This window comes from Falco cherrug, chromosome 2, assembly GCF_023634085.1.
Source record: "Falco cherrug isolate bFalChe1 chromosome 2, bFalChe1.pri, whole genome shotgun sequence".
NCBI lineage: Eukaryota > Metazoa > Chordata > Aves > Falconiformes > Falconidae > Falco > Falco cherrug.
The window spans coordinates 70483980-70504741 of record NC_073698.1 but is presented as its reverse complement, the minus strand read 5'-3'; the positions used below and the strand labels follow the sequence as shown (position 1 = coordinate 70504741).

At 39.0% G+C, this 20762-nt stretch overlaps 1 protein-coding gene across 1 annotated transcript in view; it reads right to left on the bottom strand.

The window, feature by feature from the left end:
- TSGA10 (testis specific 10) overlaps positions 1–15424 on the bottom strand; it is a 28308-nt gene extending 12884 nt beyond the window's left edge. Inside the window, exons 1-9 of the mRNA XM_027813407.1 lie at positions 15323–15424; positions 13088–13297; positions 12307–12372; positions 10791–10991; positions 10157–10312; positions 9642–9815; positions 9411–9488; positions 6497–6648; positions 4963–5078 (exon numbers count right to left, since the gene is read on the bottom strand). Coding sequence (XP_027669208.1) covers positions 4963–5078; positions 6497–6648; positions 9411–9488; positions 9642–9815; positions 10157–10312; positions 10791–10991; positions 12307–12372; positions 13088–13297; positions 15323–15424 — 1255 coding nt within the window. The remainder of the gene's footprint in view (positions 1–4962; positions 5079–6496; positions 6649–9410; positions 9489–9641; positions 9816–10156; positions 10313–10790; positions 10992–12306; positions 12373–13087; positions 13298–15322) is intronic.
- Positions 15425–20762: the final 5338 nt, after the last annotated feature.

Below are 20762 nucleotides of genomic sequence, written 5' to 3'. Positions count from 1 at the left end.
AACTCTTTTGATACACTTCTAAAGCATAAAAAACATGGCAAAAGCTCCCCTTCAAGAAAACACTGAAGCACGTACCTTTACAAAATACATAAATAATCTGACTGATATTTACAGAACTGCATTCTTCCTTAGATCAAGGCCTTCAATTTCTTGGCTCAAAACAAATCTGCTTTTAAACAGCAGATGTTTAGATCATTAAAAATAACTTTCTTGGGTATTATAGCAACAAAGGCTTGAACAGAATTACTATAGAAAGAAGCAGTATGTAGACCACAGCATATAATGACTGATAAAGTAAAAGTGATAGATACAATGATGTTAGCCATTTTTTCTGATTTTTTTTTATTTAAATAAACTTTATGTAAGAGTAATGCAATTATAAAATTCAACCCCACTTAAAAATTGCAAAGATAATAATGAAAAAAGCAATCTACTCATTACAAAATTGAATACTAAAAGATGTCTCTCCCTATCTTCATAAAGCTAATAAGGTGTTGCACACTACATTTACCAATCCTTATATAATCTACATGCATAGCATTCACAGAGGAGAACCACAGGAACTCTTCTTACAGTGAACCTTACATCTCATTAAAAATGTGCAGGCTGTAAATTAATCTTTAAAAATCAGTGTAATTAGACTTATTGAATGATATTTATTAACCACTTCCAGGAGGTAAAACATGCAAAGTAAAATGATCTGTAGCTCAGTCTTTCAGGGGCATCATAGTATAAATTCACATTGTATTTTTTCCACAGAATCGTTCCCTATTTCAAAATACAAGATGAAAGGCACACTCAAATTTCCACGTATTTTTGGATGCATGGCTCTGGAATCTGCTAAGACAGTGATCAAACCTGGCTCTAAAGAAAATTCTGATAGGGCAGCTAACCCTGGAAACCATTTCCAAGCACATTAAGGACAAGAAAATTATCAGGATTAAGTCAGCATGGCTTCACCCAGGGAAAGTCACGACTGACCAACTTCTGTGATAAATTGAATGGCCTGGTAGATGAATGGAGAGCAGCAGATGTTGTTTAGCTTGAGTTCAATAAGGCCTCTGACACTCCCATAAGATACACAGATGAGCTGTTGACATATATGGGCTGGATGAGCGGACAGTGAGGTGGATTGAAAACTGTCTGAATGGCCGGGCCCAGAGGGTGGTGATCAGTGGCACAAAGTCTAGTTGGTGGCCAGTAACTAGTAGTGTGCCCCAGGGGTTAATACTGGGTCTAGTTTTACATCTTCATTGATAATCTGGATGATGGGGCAGACTGTACTGTCAGGATTTTGCTGATTACACAAAACTGGGAGGAGTGGCTGATACACCAGAGGGTCATGCTGCCTTCCAGAGGGTCCTTGACAGGCTGGAGAAACAGGCTGCCAGGAACCTCATGAAATCCAACAAAGGGAAGTGCAAAGTCCTACACCGGGGGACAAACAACCCCAGGCAGCAGTACACACTGGGGGCCACTCAGCTGGAAAGCTACTTGGCAGTAAAGCTGGGGGTTCTGGTGAACACCACGTTGAACATGCGCCACCAGTGTGCCCTTGCTATAAAGAAGGTGAATGGTACCTGGGCTGCATTAGGTAACATATGGTTCCCTGCTCAAGGGAGGTGATCCTTCCCATCTACTCAGCTCTGAAGCGACCCATCTGGAATGCTGGGTCCAGTTCTGGTCTCCTCAGTGCAAGAGAGACATGGACATACTGGAAAGAGTCCAGCAAAGGGCCATGAAGATGATTGAGGGATGGGAGCATCTCTCCTATGAGGAAAAGCCGAGAGAGCCAGGACTGTTTAGCCTGGAGAAGAGAAGGCTCAGGTGGGAATCTTATAAATATATATAAATACCTGAAGGGAGAGCATAAAGAGGACAGAGCCAGGCTCTTTTCAGTGGTGCCCAGTAACAGTATAAGAGGTAACAGGCACAAACTGAAACATAGGAGGTTCCGTCCCAACATCAGGAAACATTTTTTTACTGTGTGGGTGACCAAGCGCTGGAACAGGTTGCCCAGGAAGGTTACAGAGTCACCTTCCTTGGAGATACTCAAAATCCATCTGGACACAGTCCTGGGCAACTGGCTTTAGGTGGCCCTGCTTGACAAGGGAGGCTGGACAAGCTAACCTTCAGAAGTGCCTTCCAACCTCAACCATTCTGTGATTCTAAGCAAGGGTGTGTTTCACCATTTTACAGAGAAGGAATGGAGGCACAACGATCAATTAAAAATGCTATCTGATTATTTTGGGTGCCCAAACTATGACCTAAATTTTCAGGGTAGAATGTATTGCATATTCAAAAAAAACCCAAACATGGATTGCTGCCTCAGCTGTGAGTGCTCAACATTTCTGAAAACTAATAACCAAAGTCTCAAAATCAGGCACTGTGAAAAGAGGTCAGATGTATAGTTAGTGAGCAATTCTGAAAAGCTCCCCAAAATTCTAACATACAGACAGCAATAGTATAAAATATTGTATAACAATATTTAACAGTTTAAATAGTGTGTGCTTTCTTTCTGCAATTACCTGCTTTATTCACTGTATTTTCGGCTAAGAAGGTCTGACAGACCAGCTTGCTTCACTAGACAACACTGATTTACTCCCTACAAAACTCTGCAAAAGTTGGTGCAAAGGCTTCTATAGAAAAACACCACATGATAGTGTAATTAAAAACAATGGCATAAGTTTTAAAAACCCCACAACCTGGAGTTTATTTATTAAGTAGTACAGACAACCTTAAAACTGGCATTCCCAACTTCTTAAGTGTTTGTCTCGGAAATAAGCTGCTTGAGTGAAAAACAAAAAGCACAATTTGGATTCCCATTGTGTGTCACATGACACATAAGACAAACCACTGGGGATTATACTGCTGTTCTCTCTGCAGACAAGCACTGGAAAGAGACACTTTGCCAAATGTACCTTCTCTTGTCAGCAAAAATAATGTAACACAAGTCTTGGAAATCCCTAGCTCCATTCCAGACTCCTAAAAGGGAAAGCATTCTCTAGTGGGCACACACACTTTCTTTCCATCTTCTTCAATTCTACCTCTCCAAGAAGATAACATTAGCTGCTAATCCTTTCTCTTCACTTTGGTCAGCCCCAAGTCTTAAGGCTTCTCATCCTAGACTCCTTCCCTATTAATACGAAACTCCTAAACCCACATTTTCCATCTCAATCTCCTTTTAATTCCAACCTTTCTCCTGCTTTCAGCATTATTGTCAAAGTCCTAAATATTCTCTGTGTGTAGCTGTGCACAGGTTCTAGTCGCAGTGCATGTCCAATAGCTCCAAGTCCTATCTGCAATCTCTGAACTAGTTATCCAATTTTGAGGATCTTTCCAGTCTCTTTAACCACTTCGTACTAGCTCTCCTCACTGATGTCTTGGATCCTTCTTCACTCCCTCCCTTCACTATTAATTTTCAATCTCTGATTTCTTGCATTGCCCCAGCTTTCCCTGGTGCCACATCCACACTTCTGTTTCTCCGTTCACTGACTTCCAATCTCGCTGTTTCATACTTACAGTCTCCTTTGACAACCAATCCTTGTTGCAAATTCTTGTCCGGCCAATATCCCTATTCTCTACTTGTCTCCTGACTCTTTATTAACTTTACTTCTCCTACCTATTTCTCTAGGATTGGGCTGCCTTATCAAACTGTAATTGAAGTATCCTCTCCTTATTGATCTGGCAGTTAAAACCTCTCAACTTTCTTCTCTCAGTACATTTCTCCCCACACCTACACTTCCTCTCCTTCAGCATCGCCCACTGTTATCCCTGTGGTCACAGGATAGTAACAGAATACAGACAGTCTCTGTTAATTTCAAGATTCTTTGCCTGGACTTGCCTCACAGCACTGAAAAATGCTAATGAATCTAGATTGGAACATGCTTCAGTCAGATTATATAGGAACTCAGATGCCAAATTCTGAAAAGTTTCTATTCAGCTTTAATGAACTGATTTTTCTGTTGGTTTTTTTTTTTTTTCTTAAAATACATTTAATTCAGATACATATTCTGGGAATGATTAAAAGCATGCAACAACACATAGATTGACATGCCTATCAAACATGAAGTCCCTACTTTTTTACTCTGCTACACTCCCTACTGTACCAGAAGTATCCAACTTTTAAAACAAAGTATGTGGATTTCAGTGTGGACAAAGCATATTTTTCTGTAGCCTTCTCAGGAGTGGCTTAAACATCTTAGCCAAAACATTAAAAAAACCTTAAGTTCACTTGAATGAAATGCTTATTCATATGAATGAAATGTTTATCTCAAGTGAAATATTTAAAACCAAATTACCAGAGTCTGAAATTTGTAAATAACCAGATATTTTAATAGCAATAGTCAGCTCTAACATTAGATGAAATTAGCTATAATTAACTTTATTTTCCCTTCACAAATTCAGCACTGTGTTTGTGATTATGTCAACTGCATCTATAGAACACAGTAAAATACTGCTAACACAATGCAGTTGCAATTTTGGAAGCAAGAGCGTATTCCTTGGCACTACAGAATAATTCCTGTATCCACCTCTTTTAGTTTCACAATACAAAAAAGGTGCAACATACAGTGTAGGATACATACTATAAAGGATGGATGTTTTCCTGATTCCATCATCATCATCATCTTATGGTGCTGAGAGGTGCAAACACGACCTTGATGGATCACAAATACAACTGATATGCTCAGACACTGCACATTGGTACCAACACACATTGTTTGGCTGACAGTCTGTATTATCACTGAAACTTACTTGCAAGAGCTTTATTACATAATTTTAAAATGCAAAAACCTTCCAATAATGAAAGAAAACAATTGTTTTGCACTTGAAATGTTAAAACTGTCAAAAGTGTATTTATTTGCATTCAACACTTTTTCTTTCAACCCATAAGAAAAAAAGCAGTAATATAATAATTCAATAAAATTGAATTCTATTACAAAATTTGTATCTGTCACTCACCAATTTTTTCATTCAAAAGCATAATTTTCTCTTGGGTAAGTTGCATTTCATATTTTTTCTTAATAAGGTTTTGCTGAGCCTCTGAAAGACTCTGTTCTGTCTTTTCATTCAATAATCTGGAAAAGCAGAAGCATTAAACACGACAATTCGGATGTTTATATGTTAATTCTTTTCCTTTTTGAAATGTCAACAAAATTGCAAAAGTTAGGAAAAAGTAAGATTCTCCTGCATATTTTAGACAATTGGGGATATTTTATTAATGTTAACCTTAATCCATGGATATTAAAGTCTGAATAATACTCCTGTATAAAATCACAGAACAGTAAGAAGAATTACAGGTGGACGTAAAAATGTCTCAAAAATTATTAAAATAAAAATCATCACTTGGGACATAGATTGGAATGCCTGGCCTATTTCCAGTTAGACCCAAGTCATACGTTTGAATCGTGTAGTAATATTAATGATTCCCAAACTGTTGAAGAAACTGAAGAGAGCTATCAGACTGGTTTGGGGGAGAAAAGCAAAAGGTATTTTAGCAGCAGTAACTAATCCTCAGCAACTAAATTTTTACAGTATTCCTAAATCTGACAACTTATTATAAAGCAGCAATAACTCAGGACTGGATTTGAAAGGGAGTTCATGTTATTTTAGAAATCACAGTACCCATAGAAAGGTATTGTGGGCCAGCATAATATTGCATGCTACCACCCAGCATTCCCACCAATCAAAATCCAACAAAAAAACTACAACACCCATGCGTCAACTACAACGGTGACTTGTAAGGACACACAGGTTTAGGAGAGTGTCTGCCTAACTGAATTATATTTAAGAAAACACAAAAGGAAAAAGTCACAGTATCTTCTCTTGCAGTCTGTTCACTCTGTAGCCTAGTTCAGTCTGTGATCTAGTCCTTCGTATCTCTCCACAAACACTTCATGTGATTGATCTTCCCTTCCAGTCAGTAAATTACCTTTTCTGTCTTGCACTCACTAACCTATGCTTTATTACCTAAAGGCTTTGATTGAGTTTAGTCCTACTACATGCTTCTGAACATGCTCAGGAACTCCAGTTGAGCAGCAGCCCATAAACCCTACACAAGGCTTCAGTTTTATTTCCCCTCATGAAAAAGCTCCAAGACTAAGAAAAGGATGCTTGAAAGTAACTACATGTGGCACTCATGTGTTTGCTTGCCTCTGTAAAAACAATGAAAAATCAAAAAAAAAAAATTTTCAATTCATATGCAATTTACCAAAATACATCAGTCCCTACAGTTTCTAATAGAAAGCTCCTAAATCTCTCAGAGTAAATTTTACTTTTTCACTGAAGATGATTTTCAGCATACATAATATCAACAAGCCAAGAACATTTACATACAGATAAGCAACAAGGAAAACAATTTAATTCCAAAAAGGATAGCTCATAAGAACAACTATCACAAATTCCTTTCCCTTTGAGCTATATAACAGTTATGAAAACCAATGAATATAGGCTAACATTGCTTGCCAAACTAATGCAATTATATGCTTTTACTTACCTCAGTGAAACATATTCAGCTTTCTGTCGGCTCAGCTCAGTTTCAGAGTCCCGTGCTGCTCTTGCCAATCTTTTCATCTCAGTTTCCAGAGAATCAATCGTGTCTTTCATCAGCACCACTCTGGACATCTGTTCTAACCGTTCACTATCTAACTATAAATATAATGAAATATTAAAAGCCCCCCAAAAAGCTGATTTATACATAGAATTTCTTCAATTAATTCAAATACTGCTCTGTTTTTAGCACAAAACTTTTACTGAAGAAGAAATATGCAAGTATCTCATTTACTCAGGGCCTGATTCCAGGTCTACTGAAGGTAGTTGGCAAAGACCTGCAACGTGATTTTCACGTCCTCTGAAGGACAATTTCCTGTCTTTCAGATCTCTGGGAATATTTGAATTCATTAGTGCAAATTTTAGGTTGGTAATTATGCCCAAGGGCAAAAATGTTTGATATTGATCAACATTAAAAGTTTGCAGTGCAAAATTATATAATAGAAAACATTAATATGAGTGTATGAAGGGACAAATCCCAGTTTGGGATACAACACTACCCATGATGGCTTTAGGGCTCTACTATGTTGTATAGCTATGCTGACAACCGGATAGAGAAATCACCGTAGAACACTTGCATAAAGCTCTATATGACCAAGTTACCACCATGAGGCCTTTAGATCTGTACCTAGACAAAGAACAGCTCCAAAACCTCTTGCACAGACTCCAGCAAAGCTAGTTTGAAATCTCCAGTTTAAAGGAAGATGTGTTTCTTTATTACAGGGGTCCTCAAACTACGGCCCGCAGCCAGACACACCCCCCCAGGGTCCTCAATCCGGCCCCCGGTATTTACAGAACCCCTCCACCCACCCCCCCGCCGGGGGTTCGGGGGGGAAACCAAGCAGCCACAGATGACTGCCTGCCTCTTCATCCATGCGCCGGCCCCCTGTATACAAAGTTTGAGGACCCCTGCTTTATTAAATGCTTAAACTTAACATTCAAAGAACTGTCCTTTCAAAATTACTTGAAATGGCTCTTGAGGTAAAAAAAATCTCTACCTCATCCCTCTTCTCATTTACTGATTCTTTCGGTACTAATTTTTGTGTTACTATAATCAAAAGTCATACCTCTAAAGAGCAAGTCAGTAAGGCTCTGGTACATAGTAACTTTTTCCATATTAATGCTATAAATTTCATATTGATGTACTGCCCTCAGAGGGTACCAAATGAACTCAAGAAATAAGATGATGTACCTAAAACAAGACTATTCCCAATATTCACTGCACATCATATGTCAAGCGTGTGATTAAAGCTAATTTACTACTCAGAGTACTCAGAGCTATTTAAGCCTACAGTGTATTCTTCATTACAGATGCACTCAGTGTACTATTATAGACCTTGGCACTACACTTACAAGCTTGGTAGGATTTAAAAGGCTGAAGGGGAAAAAGAAAATTAAATAGAATTTATAGTCACAAGATCTAGAAGAAAGATACACTCCAGAAATCAATGTTAATCTATTTAAAACTCGAGTTCTACCAAGACTGTAAATATATTGAAGATTTATATTGATTTTATTAATGTTTTCATTTTCTGTTTTAGCACCATATATTAGCAAACAATTGCACACACAAGTAACTTAAAACAGAACCGTACAATTACATCTGTTTTTGGAGCATCAGGTCTTAATAATATACAATCATAAGATAATTCACACTGGAATGGACTCTGGGAGGTCTCTAATCTAAACTCCTGCTCAAAGCAGGGCCAGCTCTGAGGTCAGGTTGCCTGGGACTTCGTCCAGTCCAGTCTTGAAAGTCTCCAACAATGCTGGGGACTGCTTGACTGTCCTTACGAGAAAGAAGTATTTCCTTGTGTGTTCAGCCTGAAACCTCCTCCTTTCGACTGATGCCCATTGTTTCTTATCCTTCCACCATGCACTGCTGTGAAAAGCCTGTTTCTGACTTCTTGATGAGCACTGGCAGGTAGGACTTGGGTCCTCCCTAAGCCACCTCTACCTCAGGTGGAACAAGCCCAGTTCCACTAGTCTCCTCTCATAGGGAAAGTTTTCCAGCCCTAAATATTGTGGGAGCTCTATATTAAACTCACTCCAGTTTGGTAATGTGTTTCTTGTACCATGGTGGCAAAACTGGATGCCACGTATTCCAGGTGTGGTCTAATGAGTGCTCAGTAAAGGGGGGCAATCACCTCCCTTGAGCTACAGGCTGTGTCCTGTTTATACAGCCTACAACACTCTTGCCCGCCTTTGCCACTAAGGCATACTACTGGGTCACGTACAGCTTGCTGTATACCAGGGCCTCCAGGGCCTGAATTTTCAGCAGAGCTGCTCCCAGACCCATTGGCTCCAACCTGTACTGGTGACAATGGCTCTTCTTCCCAAATTCAGAACTTGGCATTCATCCTTGTTGGACGTCATAAGGTTCCTGTTGTCCATTCTTCCTGCCTGTCTCAGTTGCTGGGGATGACAGCCCTGCTCTTAAGCATATCAACAGTTTTCCCTAATTTGGTGTCATCTGCAAGCTTTCTTTATGAGCCTGCAATTTTGTTGCCTCCTTCAGGTCACTGATAAAAACGTTAAACAGGACAGGCCTCAGAACAAACCCCCATGGTGCTCAATGTTAACAGTCTCCAAGCCAAATTAAACGCTACCTGGTAAGACTGACCATACTATCAATTTTTTCCCCATCTAGCTGCCCACCCATCCAGACCATAACATCCTAACCTGGATACAAGAACACTGTGGGTAACTCTCAAAAGCCTTGTTACAGTCTTGGTAAGTGACATCCACTGCCCTTAGCCCATTGTTTCCTGACAGAAAGTCAGGTTGGTCCTGCAGGATTAACCATGAACATTACCTGTATTACCACATTTACAATTCCAAAAATAATTATTTTCCCTTACATTTTGAATAGTAGTTTCTAGCTCTTCAGTTCTCTGTTCCAAATGAGCCTTTTCTTTAAACACAATCTCTTGGGAAATCTGTATCAAACAACAAAATCACATAAAACCAAGTCTGAACTCAACACAGACATGTAATGCCATTAACTCTCTGGATTAGAATGGAAATCTTTAGTCACCAATTACAGCACTAACTTTTCATGTTAAAATAACCTGGAGGGGGTGGAATCAAACCTTTAACTGCTCCCTGAGGCTGTCACGTTCTGTAGTCATCCTTCGGAAATCTGACAGTGCTGTATCCCTTTCTATCTCCACATGTCTTAACATAGCTTGAGCTGCCACAGCACATTTAGGAGTCCTAGAGCATTTGATAAATTCCGGACAAAGTTGGGAAATCTCTTCCTGTGCCTGTTTTTAAAAACAGCAGCATAACAGAAATGTGGAATAAAAAATGTAAAATATTACTGTGACAAATGGCTGGTAATGCAGAACATCCCAGAAACTGTGTAGTATCAAAGATGAAGTAGTAATTTGCGCGTATATTCTTTGATTCAGGGAAACACTCTTAACTCAGGACAGCACTCACAAACTTGTATTTAACTCTCAGAACCAAATTACAGAATTTCCATAACTTTTTTTTTTAAAACAAATGCTTTGCACTTTTTCTTTTTCACACAAAAACAAAAGTAGGATTTTTATCTTGTACATCATCTTATTTTAATTAACCATACAAATATAAACAAAATTACCTGTCCATAAAGACTGACAATGCTGTCTCTCTCAGCTGTTAAAACTTTGAAGTTACCATGAATTTCTGCCACATGGCGCTCATATTTTTTCAGCGTTGACTTAAGTTCTTCACGTTCTCTCCATATTTTCAAAACTTCTGGATCAGAACTCACTCCCTTTAAAGAATAAGGTGATAAGTTTAAAGCAGAGAAAAAAACCTTGATATGTTTTCTTCTTATATCTGATTTGGAAATTTCTATGAAAGATTTAATAAACCTTCAACCTAGTAACCTCCAGATAGTCAAGACCATACATACATATTATTTAGTACTAAAGTAGAGATATACATAACATTTGTAAAATACACTTTTATTTTGAGCAGCAAATGTCTACCACAAACGGTACTAACAATCATGTTAATAATTACTTAAAATTTAAGTAGTTGCCAGTAACCATTTCAAGTGATATACATGCATGCAATGTAAAGCAGCAGTTAAGTTCACATTATTGACCTGCTCCCATCTTATGCATCCTTCTATTTATAATCAATTAGTTTTTCTTCCTGGTACTTATGGCTTTGGTAGTTTAGCATAAGATAAACCAACATTCTAAAAAATGCATTCCTCCTCTTTCAAAGTGTTTTCCCAAGCTTACCTGGATAGGTGATTTTTTTGTTGACATGCTGCCACAAGTAGAAGTTTGCATAGGACTTGAAAATGCGTTTTTAAATACCTTCAGCAAATTCTCAGTCTGACATTTATAGTAGTCTCTGTCCTCTTCCAATGTCTTAATAAAGGCATCAAGCCTTGAAGGTGACCTCCGTTGCTTTACTTCAGCTTCTGTTTGTAGAATAACCTGCATGTGCAGAAATGAGAGAATTAATTCACCAAAATAGAATTTTTGTAACATTCTTTAACTTTTAACTTCTCAATGTCTGTATTTTCTCTTTTTTGTTATGTTGCAGGATATGTCTGAATGTCTTAAAATGGATCTAACAGGACAGAGAAGGACATAAAAGCTAAATGTTAATTAACCAGGAATATATCTGTTCAAAACTAAGGAGGACAACTAAGTAGATTTGTATTGGAGTATTTAATGAATTTTTAAATATGAAAGAAATTAGGTCACTATGTTTGCTTGAGATCCATGAAAGGTCTATTTTTGAAATGGAAATAAAGTAATGTGCAAATAAGTATATAGTTGAAATCCTAAAGTCATGTGTGAGCCTAAAACAGACTTTGGAGATGAACTGCAATGCCAAAGTTCAAAACTGCACACCAAATCCCTCTCCATTACAATCTATCTGTTGGTAGATGGACTCTTGAAAGTTTAAGCACCTAGGGAATACTAAACTCTGCAAATTTAGTATTATTTTTGTTAAAACACATGCAGAAGTAGGTGTTTAAAACCCTGAAAACTTATAATTACCTAAATCTCTCAGTAAATCTAGCTCTCAAATCTCAAGCTTTCTGGCTGAAGGATCAAAATCTGTCCAAGAAAATTGAGCAGCAAACTCTACGTGGTCAGAGTGTTTTTTTTCCCAGAGCTGGGTTCTTTGCAGGATTGTGGCATAAGCTCAAATATCATATACAGGAAAGAAAAAAAAAAAAACCAAAACAACAAAACCCAAACTACAACCATCCCACTCCTCTGAAATTTGAGACAAATATTTAAATTACAGTACAAAATTATTGTCTTGAACACATTAAAAAATTCCCTCTAAATTTATAGTTGAAGCAAGTGAATGAGTTAGATTTACCACTGGCAAATATTTCTACAATTACAACATTGTGTAAATTTCAAAATATTCCAATAGTATCATAACACATTAAGGAAGACAGAATACCAAGAGACAATTTTTAAAGAAAAAAAATGTTACTTCTGTTTTGCAAGGTATTCAGAACAGTCATATGCAATTTTGTAAAAAAAAAAAATATTAAGATTGTCAAAAGCAAAATCATTACAGGCTAGCTGCAAAATATAAACAGATACCCATCCATCTAGAGACAGAAAACTACAAATGAAAACAGACATGTTTATCCATTCCATAACTTGTCTGTTATCAGTGAAAACAAAGCAAGTGAAATTCACTTATACAAGTATTTAATTTCATGTGGAAATGACCTGATTTCATAGCTACATATATACTAAGGATACATGTTTAACTCACAGATTTCAGTGTTTTCACCGTGTGTTCCAGCTTCTTTATCTTGTTCTGCTGCTGTTGAACTTGAATCTACCATAAAAAATGAGAGCAAGAGATGCATTAGTTTTGGATAATCATTAGTGCAAATCCAGCATTTTAACTCAACTATTCTAGTCAATTTTGTGTATGTTTTCCAGTTTGACTAGGCTGAAAACATACTATTTAGTAACAATAAACTTAATCTAGAAGGGAATTCGTTAGAAGTTTTATCTTCAGATGCAGTACAGGATTAGGAAAAACTGTAACAGTTGAGTTACTGTCAGGTGAATGAATGAAAAAGGAAGCATGGAACACTTTTCCCAGAACTGTCTTACTGAGAAACTTTGGAAAACAGGGACAGTTTGACTATACCTATGGGCTAAAGAAATATGTATGTAGCTACACTAACGGCAAACAAAGAATATGCTTTCTCTCATCTCACCACTACTACTAAATCACATAATTGCACGTGCATAGAACGCAATTTTCCATTATCCTGGAAAATCAAAACCAGTTTTCACTGAAACCACATTCTTTCCAACTGCAAGCATGATTTTAATCCTTGCATCATTCTACACCTGAAAAATAACATACTGCCAGCACCTACTGCTCTTCCGTCCCTGCAAATATACTTCAAAGCAGAGATGAAAGCTAGAAATTCAGACCAAAAGGCAAAAAAAGAAAACCAACCCCAAAACAGTTGCCAGAATATTAGCAAACAACATTAAAATATCACTGCACAATATTCATTCTAATAAGAAGATACCTTTGCTTCCTCAAGCTCCTTATCAGCAGTATTCAATAGCAATTCTTTTTCCAGCTGCTCAGATAGTTTGCCAATTACAGCCAGTTCTTTATACAGACGATCACTTTTACAAGTGAACCTATCCACTTGATTTTCCACCACTTGCTTGTTATCAAGAAGTTGTATGACATGCTTCCTTAGCTCGTGGTTTATCTTCTTCAGATCTTCAGTCTGTGAGGATAAGGAGGAAGTGTTTTACTTAATCTTCAAGGATTTGCGGAGAGTATTTCATAATAAGAAGCAATTTATGCTTAAAAAACCCACTAGTATACATTATTCACAAATTAAGAATAGGCACACCACTAGCACCATTTTGAACAGAAATTTTTAAGGGTTCTGGTCAATGGAGAATCTGATCCTTAACCTTTAAGTCAAAAACTTTCTCAAACTGTCAAACTACAGTTATACTACTGTAAGAGGAAATACCTCTCTTGGCCTAGCCTCAAGCTTCCAACAGTTACTATGGTTCTGTTAGATTTTAGGAATGCCTTCAATCACCCTCTCTGACTTGGGCTCGTATCCCTTACACATACTTCATAAAGGCCAGCAGAAATGTAGCAAATGAATTATTAAATTGAATTCATCAATAAAATATAAAATAATAAATAAAAATATATAATATAAATCTATATCATAATATAAAATAACATCAAAATGTTAACAATTTCCCTGAAATAATGTCTTTTTAGAAAAATACTATATGGCCTTTTTGTAAGAATCCAGAAGTTGCTAACTATTTTGGCACTAGCAACTTATTGTAACATCTCAGTCTGTAGGACCATTACTGCCTCACACAGCTTTCCAATTTTCTGAGTTCTCAGATTTCCAAAATCCCAGCCCAATCAAGATATGGATACAGTGTGATGCAGAAACTCCATTGCTTGCACACACCGATTCCGTAATGCATGAGGAATCAGTATCACTGAATACTGAATTCTGTGATGTTCACTTGATTCTAACAGTCAGAGAATTTTCTCCAGCCACTACTAGCGGTGCACAAAAATACATTTTGAATTATTTAGGAAGACCTGAAAGATGCTTTGTGGCAAAAAGCATTCTGGGTGGGCTCCGTCCTGTGACATTCTGTAGTAGTTAATTTTGCCACTTCTTCTGTTCTAAGGGTATATAAATATATTAGGAGAGTCAGTGAAAAAATTATGACTTTATTGTCATTGTCATTTTATTTTTATGTTTTCATCAAGCCTGAGTGAGCAAGTGCTACTGAATTAATAACAATTAATAACAAATACTCATCGCCATAAAAAAAATCATAAAGCACAACCAACCATCGCTAATGACGGCTTGTTGCAGCAACATAAACCAGGGAGGAGAAAGCTACCATTTAATTTGCTAGGCACAGAAGGATGCAGAAACACATCTTTTTGTATTTCAGCTACATCAAAATAGAGGAAATACATGATACTAAGAAACACGGGCATAACTTAGGAATTACCTCTATTTATCAGCATCCTCTCAAATATATAGCACAGCCAGAAACATTTGTAAGTGTTCAAATTTTGTTCAGTTCAGCTGAATGTAGGGATATTAAGGTAGTTATCATCAACGCACACTACTGTCACGTTTTCTTACAAAACCTCAAACACTTTGAAATACAAGAAGGAAGAGAAAGACAGAGTGCTCTTCTGGCAGCTTTCTCAAAATAACTATGATAGAGTTGCTGGAATGAGTCCCTCAGTGAAAGATGAATGAGCTGCAGTGAGAGAGGGTGGGTGGATGGCAAGCACACCAGTGCCTCACAGCACTGTTCAGTGCCCGACAGTCTGCTCTTGTTACAACACAGGATATAGCCCACGGGTCTAACAGCAGAATATGAACATCAATTACCCGCCAGCAGGAAGTTATCACCACCAGCACAACCACAACAGTTTCTCTCCATGCCCAGATTCAAGAATTTCAAGGAAACCTAGGGCAGCTGGTTTGATGAGCAATTTCCCTACCACATTCAGCCTCATCTGAATCAAATCTCTGCCACTGATCATCAGTCTGACCATCAGCCTCAAGGTGTTTTTAAGCACCAGTGTAAGTGATAATTTTGTTCAGGAGTAAGCTGACTTAATTTTGGGTACCTACAAAGAGGCATTGCTAGAAAGTGATTCCTGTGATCAAATTTAGGCACGCATCCTGAAATTAAACATGCCCTAGGAGTACCTCTGACAATAAAGACAGCCTAGATACCTCTATTACAGCCATCATCACCACTGACTTGCCAATTAGATGAGGTGAATGCCATCCTAGCATTCTGTTCTCTTTGGAAGAGGCACTCACAACTTTCTCCATATAATATGCATTGCCCTAGTCTTTCCAGAAAGGGAAGAGAACAGATCAGAGTAACCTTCAAGGTACCTTCAGCAGCTGGCTGAGCATTGTAGTAATTGCTAGGCCCTTGGATTTTTGTTATCTCTAAGAAAATATATGGTTTTAAGTATCTGTCGTTTCTGCAACATGGCAAAGCAAGAACTTTAAATCATGGTTAATAGTTTAGTGAGGAATGGAGTCTGCGCAGAGACAAGAAGTAAAAAGTTCACGGGAGGAAGACTCACGATCTTCATCCTGAAGACCCCCAGATGACCACTCCTCAAGGATATTGTGCAGGCGCGAGATATGTAAATGAGTCCCCAGAAGTGTAATGAATATCTAAAAGATTTCCCAGAAAATGAATGAATAGGTATGAATAGCCTGTATAAAGAAGGGACTGAAAAGTCCCCTAGGTGCGCATGATTTTGGTGGAGCAATCCCCCATGCACCCAGCGCTGCCGAATAAAGATATCCTCAGCTCACAAATTGGTAATTGATTCTTTAAATCAGCATCAAGGACTCAAATTTACAGATAGAGTACATAGTATTTGCTCACTCACAATACCACTTCTTCCTCAACTTGTGAAAGAGCACTTTTTGAAAAACATAGTAACAGTTATATATCCTAACATAACTATTATTTATGCTTGCTGTAAAGTGTTAGGACTGAACTACTTCTTTGGACACATTTTACCACCGTCCTCTGAACTGTGATAAATGCAGCATCGGCCTTGCCAGCGGGATGGCACCTCACACGAGGCCGCTCTGAACATCACGCAGCCCCACGGACACCTGCAGCACGCCTTGTAGCGTGACCAAACGAATTCAGACTTAGTAAATTTTTTGGACTGATGAAGTCCCCAGAACTGTTTCAAGATCCATGTATGTCGGAGATGAACCATTTAAGATGCCCTTTCCCCCTGCTCTCCACAGCACACACGGCAACAGTACCTGGCATGCCCGCAGTCCCGGCCGCCGCCCCGGCCGCTCGGCGCACACCCCACCCCAGCGAGGCCCCGCCGCTCTCTACCTTGGGGTGACGCTCCGCTCTGCCCCTCCGGCGCCCCGGAGAGCGCCGGGCGCTCATAGCAGCTGCTGGGGCCCAGTGAGGCACCCACAGGCCCCGACGACTGCCGCCCTCCGCGTTCACGGGCGCCGGCCAACGGGGGCGGGGCAGGGCGGGGCAGGGCGGGGACCGCTGCGCCCCACCGGTTTCCCGCCCCTGTCTCCACAGGCCCGGGGGCGGCCCGCGGCCCTCGGAGGCACGAGCCCACGCTGGGGCGAAGCTTCTCCACACCTGAGGTGGGAGGTGGTTCGTCTCCCCTCAGGTAGTCGAGTGAAAGCCGTGGCTGGGCTGGATGGTTGTGAGGAGCCGTAGAAACCGCAACTCCAGCTCCCCCCCGAAGGAACAGCTATCCACAGCCACGACGTTCGTGGAGTACTGCCCTTCCCCCTGGGGCTGTCCCATTTCCCTGAGCTGGGAGTGCTGCTGGCAGAAGCCAAGCAGCTGTGATGGATGTACCAGCTTCTGGCGTGGTACCAGCCCAGCACTCACCTAAGCAGCGTCTGTAGCGCGTGGGCAGTCTCCACGCTTTTATTTGCTTGATCTTGCTTTCAAAGATGACTATAAAACCTGTTGTCCTTACAGGTCTGTATGACCAGAATGGATACAATGCTGTAGTTACTTCATATACCTTTGTTCCAATGTATAAAAAACTAACTCATCCTTTGTTCCAGCACATGAAAAAACGTTTAGGTTGAGGTCAGCTATGTGTTTGGGGCCAGCTACTGTTCTTGTATGTAGCTGCTCACCATACATGGAAGTGTTTACTTTCACCAAGGAATGTGTTAAGTGGTAAGAGAGGGTCTGCAGCAGAAAAACCAGGCTGAGCTGGTTCTTCGGTTTGTAAAAGGGTGCCAAGTAAGGGATGTGTGTAAGAACCCAGTGGGTCATGGGGCAAAACACAGAATGAAGAGCAGTGAAGAGAAGCTAACAACTACCAGACCATCAGGCGGCCACCTGGAGGCATAACTGCACAAGCGTAAAACAGACATGATAATATTAACGAAGCCCCTGAGAAGACTCATACATACACAGATAATTTCTGGAAATGTTACGAATATATATAGGTATGTAACATAAAACTGGACCCCACAAAATAGTTGGGGATGCACGTTAGGTGGAGGGATCCCCCGTGCATCCAGCACCGCAATAAATAATGCGTGCTTCTTAATACTATGTTGGTGTTAAGGAGTTTTATGCCCGATTTTCAGTGACAAAATGCTAGAGGCAAAATCAAATGAGAGGTTAGAAATAATCCTAAAAAATCGTTTTAAATTATGTACTGTAATATCTTGTATGAAATTGTCAGTAAAACCCCTTTTCCATTAATTCTGATATAAATATTTACAAGCACTGCTCTTCATAGAAATTTTAATTATTTCTCTACTTGGTTTCATCCTGAGACATTTTTGAGTAAGTCTTACCTATGAAAATTAAACTGCAAGGTATCAGGTTTATGACATAGCATAGTTCTTCAATAAACATTACTAAACTCAAGGATAGGTGCTCATATTTCTTTTTGCTTTTAAGTACAAATGAATATTGAATGACTGGTTGCTGCTATATCTTTTTGAATGGCTTTTTTGCTGGCAGAGGGGAGCTAAGCCAAGGGTCTCCTCAAGCGACATAATGTTCTCTCCAGGCCTCGACAAAGACAACGACTTCCTCAAATAAAAGTTCAGTTCTTCATAGTTATTTGGGGATGGAAAGGGCGAGGTGGATATCACATCACAGATTGACATACACATCAATACCTCCCATTGTTGGTTCGAATGGAATTCTTTGGCTTTAAAGTACTCAACTACCTTTAATTTAAACCTCCCTGGGACTATCCACACACGTGCAGCATAGGCCTCACACACCCCCACCACCCACCACCACCACCCCTGGATTAATCCAAAAGTCTCACAGAAAGACAGGGAAAGGCAGTGAAAACAATGCTTACAGGTCAGTCCAGCCCCAGGAGAGAAGATGGGTATTGTAAAACTGCCAGAGCTGATCACCCGGGACAGACAGTGAGCTCAGCTGAACACCTCACCTGAAACCTCATTAGGTTCCTCTCTTTCAGAAACTAATAACCAGGGAGATAATTTTACGGATGAAAACTCCAACGACGACTATACAATGTCGCTGGCTTGACAAGAATAAAACAAAATAGGTAAGACTTAATCTCGTGAAAATAGCTTTCCTTTAATTAAACCTTATCTTCTATCCAAACCCCATCTAATTCACATATGTATTTGTAAGATATATGTGCCATCTGTATATAATACAATATTACCTGTATTAGGATAAATATTTCCTTTAAAATTATACTTTTCTTGAAAGTGTCAAGCATTAGCTTCACACGTATGATAAACCCCAGTCTGAACTCATTCCTGCTTTTTAATGTTTTTTAAAGGACTAACATAGTCTCTCATTTACAAACATTTTAAAGTTAAAAACATCAAGGCATTACAAGTCTAAGTACACTTTTTGCTATTCCACTAACAAAATCATATGAAAGAAATTACTTCTCTTGTTTTCTCATACCCCAAGGCAGTTCTTATTTACAGCACCTCCAGCTATACATCTCTTCTTGGAATAGCACAGAGACAAGAGAACTGGTGCCTTTGAAGGAAGCAATGTGAGAAGAGTATGGAGGCCCTGTGGATCCCATGACTCCTCTTGCCTGCTCATGCCGGGCATGGATATAAAGTCTTTGAAAGAGGCTGCTTTAAGCAGTCCCAAAGTCAAGCTGAGAAACTAGAGGAAAAAAAATGTACTCTCTTCCCTGTTAGCCATTCACACAACTTTATATCCTGGAGGCTGTGCCAGTTTTTTGGCAAGCTGCCACTATTGAGCACTCCTGGATAGAGCTCACCTTTTTGTGGATTACAGTAATACCTCTGAAATATGATCCCCACCCAAAGACCGGGAAGAAATTGGAGGATTTTACCTTCTGGAAAAAGAGAAAGAGTCTTTCTCTATTCCTCTCCCCATCCTGGATTTCTTCTAAGCCTTACTTTTCAATTTTGGTATGGTGGAAATCATCAGGGAAGACTCTTCATTATCATGTTTATCTCCCAGAAACGTGAAAAGAACATTGCAGGTTTTCATAACTTTACTAAAATTATTCTTCATGAAAATTCATTTTAGAAGTGAAATTACATATTTTTAATTGGTTTTGTTCTGGTATGTCTATAGTTTTCTCTAAGTGACATATGGTGAGTTCTCTTGTATGTTAATGCTGGTTAATGTTGTGCAGAGCAGCTGCTTTGCTTTTTGCGTACCAAAGAAAGCTTTGTTGATCAAAGAAAGAATGAAAATAATACACAGGATTGTTTTCAAAAGGAAAAATAATAATTGTGCTGTATTTTGCAGATACGTGATTTAAACAACAGTAATTAAGACCTAAGAAATTTTAAGAGTCCACATAGAAGATGGCATTAGTACAGATTTGCACTACCACTATTATATTAACTTCACCCTCCAAATCTTGCAGTTTCTGACATAATGCAGTCCTCACTAGACTGAGTGAAGAGATAAATAAATTATAAATATATAATTTTTGCTTATTGCCAAATACTCCTAATTATCTTCTTGGGTTTGTCTTCAACAATACATACTTTTCCAGAAGAGTGGCTATTGTTGCATGTGTGTTTTATCCTTCAGCATATCAGAAACAGGCCCAAGACATTTTTACCTGTCCACATAGTATTCTGCACACTGTACATTTTTTAGCAAATTCTGGTTCTAATTAAGGGAACAGAGACTTGCCTTGTTTAGGCCTAGTTTTCAACTAGAAAAACGGGGATTGTAACAGCTCACAGTATGTTTTCAGTGACATCCCGTGGCAAAACGACACATTGCAAATTTCAAGTCAAGTGCCAAAATGGAAACAAATGGTCCCATATTTTGTTCGGTTTTTAGTAACATCAGAAGTCCCACAAGATGCATTCACTTCCTCTGACCAGCACTAAAGTGTCCAGGTTCACTTCTGCGTTTTGCCAACTGCCTCAAAAAGTTGATTTTCCAGTATTCAGAACGCTAAATCACTACATTTTTATGGCACAATGAAGTCCACATACTTTTTACCCTATGCATTACAGAACAGTTCACCCCAGTGACGTTATCATCAGTCTAATTTAGCAAGAAGTTATGCCCACTTCAAACAGCTTAAAATAACTCCCAACTTTTTTCTTTTCTCAATGTGACAATAAAACATGCCAAGTGCTGGGGCACACGCATCAGACTCCTTTTAGTCTGTTACTCCCA